Source organism: Zalophus californianus, chromosome 6 (genome assembly GCF_009762305.2).
Source record: "Zalophus californianus isolate mZalCal1 chromosome 6, mZalCal1.pri.v2, whole genome shotgun sequence".
NCBI lineage: Eukaryota > Metazoa > Chordata > Mammalia > Carnivora > Otariidae > Zalophus > Zalophus californianus.
This window is the reverse complement of record NC_045600.1, coordinates 85,481,177-85,488,388: the sequence shown is the minus strand read 5'-3', so window position 1 is coordinate 85,488,388 and position 7,212 is coordinate 85,481,177. Positions and strand designations below refer to the sequence as shown.

The window sequence follows — 7,212 nt, the reverse complement described above, 5'->3', positions numbered from 1 at the left end:
TTCCACATCCCCATGTGGATTCTAATAGACAACTCAACATGTTCAGAACTAACGCTGTTCCACCTGCAGTCTTCCCTACCTCAGCTGATGACAATTTCATCCCTCTTGTTGTTCTGGCCAAAAATGGTAGAGTCATCCTTGATGCCATTTCTCTCTCACATACCACATTCAATCCATCAGCAAATTCTGTCGGCTCTACCCTCAAAATATTCAGAACCTTATCCCTTCTCCCACCTCATCTCTTACTGCCTGGTACAGCCGCCACCATTTCTAGCTCGAATTATTGCCAATAGCCTACTAACAGGTCATACTGCTTTTATCCTTGTCCCTCTACAGTCTACACTTAACACAGCAACTAGAGTGTTCCTTTGAAAATAGAGGTGATTTCATATTACACCTCTGCTCAAAACCTTGCAGTGACTCCCCATTTCACTCAAAGTAAAAGCCCAAGTCCTTATAATGGCCCACAAGGCCCTCCAGCACCCAATCTGCCCCTGCTCCATTACCTTCTTGACTTCATCTCTTACTACTCTTCCCCTTACTCACTTTGATCTAGTTATGCTGGCCTCAACTTTTTCCTTAAACACTCTAGGCACACTTCTGACTCAGAGTTTGCAGTGGCTAGTCCCTCTACCTAGGAAGCATTTCCTCCAACGGTATGGCTTGGCCAATTGCCTCACCTCCTTTAGGGCATTGCTCAAATTTCATCTTCTCCATAAGGCTTTCTCTTATCATCTTACTATACAGTCAACCCTCTCCATCCTCCTCTACTTCCTCCTCCTCCACTTCCAAACCCACTTACCTTGCTCTATTTTCTCTTCTAGCTATAGCACTTACTACCTTTTAACATACACTATATTTCTTTCTTTTTTTTTTAAGATTTTATTTGAGAGAGAGTGAGCACTGAAGCCAGGAGGAGAGGCAGAGGGAAAGGGAGAAGCAGATTCCCTGCTGAGCAGGGACCTGGACACGGGGTTTGATCCAGGAACCCGGCGATCATGACTTGAGCTGAAGGCAGGTGCCCAAACCACTGAGCCACCCAGGCACCCCAACATACACTATATTTCTTATGTTTATTTCTTAGGTTTGTTTATAGTGTCTCCTTCACCTCTAGAATATAAGCTCTCCAGGGGGTGCATGGGTGGCTCAGTCAGTTAATCGACTGACTCTTGATCTCAACTCAGGTCTTTCTCAGGGTCATGAGTTCAAGCCCTCATTGGGCTTCACGCTGGGCATGAAGCCTACTTAAAAAAAAAAAAAAAAAAAGAATGTGCTCTCTCCAAAGCAAGATATCTGTTCACTGATGTATCCCAAGGATATAGTACAATGTCTGGTACAGAGTAAGTGCTCAATAAATATCTGCTGAATGAATGAATGAATGAAAAATGTGGGTGATAATACCTACTCTAAAGTTATTTTAGGGATTAAATAACATGCAAAGATTTTGACACACAATAGACATCCAACATATGTTAGATTCCTACCTCCTTTCCCCAAATATCTTTCCCATTTGCTTCCTCTTATAGCACTGCTCCTTCCCTCTTCTCAGAAAATTTTCACCATTCTAGGCTCTCCTTTGAGTTTAAATCCAGGAAAATCCAACAGAAGTCCACAGATGTCATCTGAGAAGAAAAGGAACCCTGGGAGACCAGCTTTACCTACTGCCACACTGTTGTTTTATACATTAAAATATACACATTTTAGGCGTACTATCTGATGAGTTTTGACAAATGTATAGGTGATTTGATTTGGAGTGGAGGGCATTAAGGTCACCTGGAATTATGTAGGTCCAGGGATTTAGCAGAGGAATCCTAGCTAGGAAAGAGAACTTCAGGGCTCTTGGAAAACATGCCCAAACAGGGACAAGTGGAGACATCAGGGCTGACCTGAAATTCCTGCAGTCTCAGTGCACCAGAATCTGAACCTCCAGAACGTCTAACAACTTCGTGGCACCTGTTGGACCTCGGGCCAGCTCCCTTTCACACCAGTCTCACCTGTATAGGCCAGGGACTGGCCTGGGACTGAGTCCTCCCTTTGCCCTGCAACTCCCCTGCCACCACCCACACCCCCCATCCCCGCCTACCGGTGGGGGTGGGAGGGGTCGGCTTCAGCCAGCGACAACCAAGTTTCACCGCTGCGTCACACCCACCTGGCCTGATTTTCTCTCCAGCCTCAGTTAGAAATCGTCTTCGGGTCCGCAGCAGTACTGCAGGAGGGAAAAAGCGAAAGCGCTGCACCAGGTGTTGTCGTCAGAAATATCCCTTCGGGTCCGCCATCCTCCAGTCCCCGGGGGGGGGGGGGGGCTCTTGGCCTCTGAGGCGCGTTCCACTGAGCCAGCCCAGCAACCAGGCCCTCTCCCGCCCCTCTGCGTCTAAATCCCTCTAAAGGTTGCAGATACAGCTTCACTTAGATACGGCAACTCCGAGTTCAGGTTCGCTGGGGAAACTGAGGCAAAACTGGGGAGGGGTAAAGTTGGCCGCAGACTTTCCCCCTGTAACTGCGATAGCCCCTTCCGAAAGCCCAAATTGGTGCGTGCCCATCCAAGAAACCCGTGGGGTGGGTCCGCGCAAAAGTCTAGGGGAAAGAGAAGCACCGCTCACGCGGCTGGGAAACCTCAGGGGTGGTGCCGGCTGGGGGTGGGGCCGGGGGTGGGGCCCGACGGAGGGCGGGGCCGACCTGGGCTACCAAGAGTGCCATCCTAGCCCTGCACAGCAGAGGTGGTGGTGGTGGCCCTTGCCTGTGGCTCTTGTTCGGCTTGCGCCTCGACCTCGCAGCCATGGAGGGACCCCAGGAGCTTATGAGTGGGAAGCTCCAGCTCTGCCTCACCCCCGCTGCCCGGACCAGCCTCCTGCTGTTCAGGCTGAACGACGCGGCGTTGCGGGCGCTGCAAGAATGTCGGCGGCAACAGGTGCGGCCGACCCCGGGACCCGTCTTCCCTAGCCTCTACCCCTCGGGATCTCGGGCCTCAGCCGGTGATCCTGGCGAGGGGACCTGGGTATGGGAAGAGGCATCCGCAGGCTCCGACCTTCCCACCTCTCCAAGTGAAGCCGGCGAGGCAGGTACCCCCTGGGCACCCGACGCCGGATGGTGGGAATGCCACTTCACCTGCATTCAGCTCGCATCTGCTCTCCCCGCAGGTTCGGCCCGTGATCGCTTTCCAAGGCAACCGAGGGGTAAGTACGGGCCTAGAGTGTGTGAAAAAGGCGGGGTGCGGGCAGAACAGAAGTGGGCTCCGGGAAGGTGCAGTCAGGGCGGAAGGCTGAGAGCAGTCACGGTCTGAGGAAGTTCCGAGAACTGAACCCCCAAGTGGGGCGGAGGGGGCTGCTAGGGTTGTGGTCCCAGGAGACTTCGGTTAAGGCGACTGTGCTGTCTCAGCCTCCTGGGGAACTCAAGCCCAGCTGCACCTGGTGTACTAACGAGCCCCGTGGGACCCATCTTCACTCTTAGGTTGGCTCAGGGAAGAATGGCAATGGGAGGGAGGGGCTGACTTCACGGGACTTATGGTTCTCTTTTTGCCCTCAGTATCTGAGGTTCCCAGGCCCTGGCTGGTCCTGCCTCTTCTCCTTCATAGTGTCCCAGTGTGGCCAGGAGGGCTCTGGAGGTGGCTTGGACCTTGTGTGCCAACGCTTAGGCAGGTAAGGGGGAACAGGTAGCAGGCAAAAAGGGTTTGTGTAAAGTTGGGGAGGCTGATTTCAGAGGTGCTTAAAAGTTCTCCATCCTCCTGGGATTTTTCCACCACCCCTTTCCAGATCTGGACCTAACCACCTCCACTGCCTGGGCCCACTCAGGGAGCGCCTCACTATTTGGGCAGCCATGGATTCCATCCCAGCCCCATCTACAATTCAGAGATATAATCTGACTGACAGTGCCAGAGATCCTGAGAGTTGGCAGAACACAGGAGACTATTCTGAAGAAGACACAGTTTCACAGCCACAGATGGCACTAAAAGAGGTGAGGCCAGAAACTGTAGGTAGCTGGAATAAGGTGGGGCAAAGCCTGAAGCCCAGGGAGCCAAGTGCCCCTGCCACTTTCCCTGCCAGGTGCCAGATCCACTGGCAAGCAGCCAAGGACAGTCACTCCCAGGATCCTCAAGGGAACACATGACACAGTGGGAAGTGAGGTACTTGGGACAGGGTGGGTCTAAGCTGGGAATCCCTGGTATCGTCTTCTAATCTCCACCCTAAAGGCTGTAGTAAGAGATCTTGGTCTTCATCTCTCCCATTCCCTCTTCAAATACCCCAGAAACCAGACCTATCTTCTGAACAGAGAACCTGACCAGGCACCGCCTTCCTCTGCTGGCCAGAAACATTTGGACAAGGTAAGTTGTAATAGCAAGGGTTTTTCAGAAATCTTTGTCCAGTCAGGCTAAAATTTTTAAAATTAGGAGCCTTCATTGTGATGCTCCCAAAGCTCATTCTATGAAATTAGTTTTCAAGAGTCAGGCAGACTAGGCTTTCTGGGTTACTGTTTATGTGACATTTTTCCCAACAGAAGCGTCCAGCACCTACAACCACTCTAGGACTAAAAGAAAAGAGACTCAGAACTCTGCCTTTAGCTCCAAGTCCCCTACAAGGGCTGCCCAGTCAGGACCTACAAGAGGCAGAAGATTGGGAACAAGAAGTTAAGGATGACATGGTCCCCAGGCTGGAACACAGTCCCTCCGTTCAAGCAGGTGAGTTAATGAGAAAAGAGCTGAACTGCCCTAGTGGAAAAAAGACCTATATGATCAGTTTTGTGTCATCTTGCTTCCTTCCCAGATTCTGAATCCCCAAGCCCTGAAGAGGTACCAGATTACCTCCTGTGAGTCTCCTGCTACTTCCAATTTTATCAAGCCTTGTGCATAGGAGATATTAAGATAAACTTCCTGAGAGCTTGAAGCTTTCAGGGCAATGAAATTGAAGGTGGCAACTCTCTGCTTCCTGGCAGGCAATACAGAGCCATCCACAATGCGGAGCAGCAACATGCTTATGAGCAGGACTTTGAGACAGATTATACTGAATACCGCATCCTACATGCTCGTGTTGGGGCTGCAAGCCAAAGGTTCATAGAGCTGGGAGCTGAGATCAAGAGAGTTCAGCGAGGAACTCCAGAACACAAGGTAAGGAGTGGACCCAACATGGCTTTCTAGCTTTACTGGCCATAAATGCCCTGCTAATTGCCCTTAAGACTGTACAGTGACCCAAGTGACAAGCAAGTCAGTTTTGAGAGAAAAATTAACCTCTATCATTTAGTAGAATGAGATGGGAAATTACTTCTCTAAGAAAACTGGAGCTTTTTCCTCAAGGGTAAAGTTGGTGCTAGCATTTTCTTTGTTTCAGGTACTGGAAGAAAAAATAGTCCAGGAATATAGAAAGTTCAGGAAGGTAAGACAAGGTCTGGGAATGGTAGCAAAAAGGTGATCCTTTTGTTTTTTTTTGACATGGATGCTTTTCTTCTGCAGCGGTACCCAGGTTATAGGGAAGAAAAGCGTCGCTGTGAGTACCTGCATCAGAAATTGTCCCACATTAAAGGTCTCATCCTGGAGTTTGAGGAAAAGAACAGGGGCAGCTGAAGCTGTCAGAGGGCTCTTTACCCTCTCTCTGCTCAGTGAGATATGAAGGAACAAAGCAGCTATGAACTACACAGAGTGCAACTATCTGCTCTTATTGCTGAGTCCATGGTGGCAAGTACGAGAGTCGAACTTTTAGATTCTTTAAGGTCTGACTTTCATTGTTGCCATATTTTACTTCTTAGGGTTTGGGCCCAGTGCCAACACTCCACAGCTGTGCCCAGGAGAATAGGAAGAGTAGTAGAGGCTTGTCTTCTTCATCTTTAGTTCAGCCAAGTCATTTTCAAATCGTGAGAAATGACACCATTTCCAGGACAAGATACCTTGAGAACGTTAGAATTTAGCCTGGTAGCCTCCCTGAAGAAACAGTAATGAGAACTTTTGGTAACAGCTAAAATAACTTGTAATACACCTAGATATAATGGGAAAGGGCTTGGTTGTTCCCCTTGTACTGAAAGTGAATTCTTTTACAAACATGGCTGAAAAATGAAAACTGTTTGCTTCTGTGTCCTCTGTACAAGTTTATATGTTTTCCTTAACTCCAAGGTAACAGTTCTACCCATGAATGTCTATTTGAACCACTTCTTGGGTTCTCTAAAGAATTAATTCCCCAGATCCCAGCCCAGGTCTTATGAATTAGAACCTTCAAGGTTATGGTTAAGCATCTTTACTTTTTCAAAGCACTAAGGATGATCCTGATATATATTTTGCTATTAAGGCTCTATCAAATCCATCTTATAATTGACAGCTAGGGATTACAAAAGGAATAAAGTTCTCTTTTTCAAAACATAGAGGTTGAGGATCACCTACAATTAGGGCTCCTATCTGGAATTATCCAGTACTGAAAACTTTTAACTGCAGATAGGATTTGGATTTACCCACAAAAAGAGGGAAATTCATTTGAACAAAAGATCACATCAATCCTATCGTTTTTGTTCCTCATTGTTGCAGAAGAAAAGTGGATGCTTCATTCACAACTAGGAATGATACTGTCTTTCCCAGTTCCACTGGAGAGGGAAATTAATGGGCCACACCCTGTGCTTTGGGGGGGAGAGAACTGCACCCAGCAGTGTCAGCAATTCCTGAAACAACTTGGATGGAACCCCAACCTGATGCCACACCCATCCAGGGCATTTTTAGGCAGAGACTAGTCTTTGGGAAGTATAAACATGCTCAGCTGCATGGCAAGGGTAAACAGTAACCCAACCTTAGGGTATGGGTAGGGCCAGAAACGGAGCCCAAAAAGAAAGGTCCCTCACCTGCTCTAATCATCAGGCTAGGGGCCTGGGCCCTAACATGTAAGGATAGAAAAGTGATGAAATTTGGAAAGGATTTACAGGTAATAACTATGGATCCAGTTAGTTGGTCTACAGCAGCACTGACCAATATGGTAGCCACTAGCTCTATGTGTGACTATTTAAATCATATTTAATCTTAGCCATATTTCAAATGCTCAGTAGCTACATGTATTAGACAATGAAGATTATAGAATTTTCCCAACATGGCAGAAAGTTCTATTGGACAGTGCTGATCTAGAAAACCTTGGTTCCCCATCTCCTGGAAAAAAGACGGTTTAAAGGGGGCTCATTTATTGTCACTGTTCCAAATGTACAAAAAAAATTAGAAAATAACCCCCCAATTCAATCCCCCCACCCCCACAACAC

At 48.3% G+C, this 7,212-nt stretch overlaps 1 protein-coding gene across 1 annotated transcript; it reads left to right on the top strand.

Annotated features, from left to right (window-relative positions):
* The first annotated feature begins 2,696 nt into the window (after positions 1 to 2,696).
* ELL3 (elongation factor for RNA polymerase II 3) lies at positions 2,697 to 7,196 on the top strand. The gene is made up of 11 exons (XM_027569533.2): positions 2,697 to 2,908; positions 3,138 to 3,173; positions 3,523 to 3,635; positions 3,750 to 3,951; positions 4,041 to 4,120; positions 4,243 to 4,318; positions 4,492 to 4,672; positions 4,758 to 4,800; positions 4,927 to 5,098; positions 5,319 to 5,363; positions 5,441 to 7,196. The coding sequence occupies exons 1-11, from the start codon at positions 2,777 to 2,779 to the stop codon at positions 5,549 to 5,551; spliced, it is 1,191 nt and encodes a 396-aa protein (XP_027425334.2). The 5' UTR covers positions 2,697 to 2,776; the 3' UTR covers positions 5,552 to 7,196.
* The last annotated feature ends 16 nt before the right edge of the window (positions 7,197 to 7,212 follow it).

What these genes read in the sequence shown, in the direction of transcription:
- ELL3 (XM_027569533.2), top strand. Translation starts at nt 2,777, where the DNA reads ATGGAGGGACCCCAGGAGCTTATGAGTGGGAAGCTCCAGCTCTGCCTC. An exon ending in GTGTGCCAACGCTTAGGCAG is followed by an intron (nt 3,636 to 3,749) that starts GTAAGGGGGAAC and finishes ACCCCTTTCCAG; the next exon opens with ATCTGGACCTAACCACCTCC. An exon ending in CACAGATGGCACTAAAAGAG is followed by an intron (nt 3,952 to 4,040) that starts GTGAGGCCAGAA and finishes TTTCCCTGCCAG; the next exon opens with GTGCCAGATCCACTGGCAAG.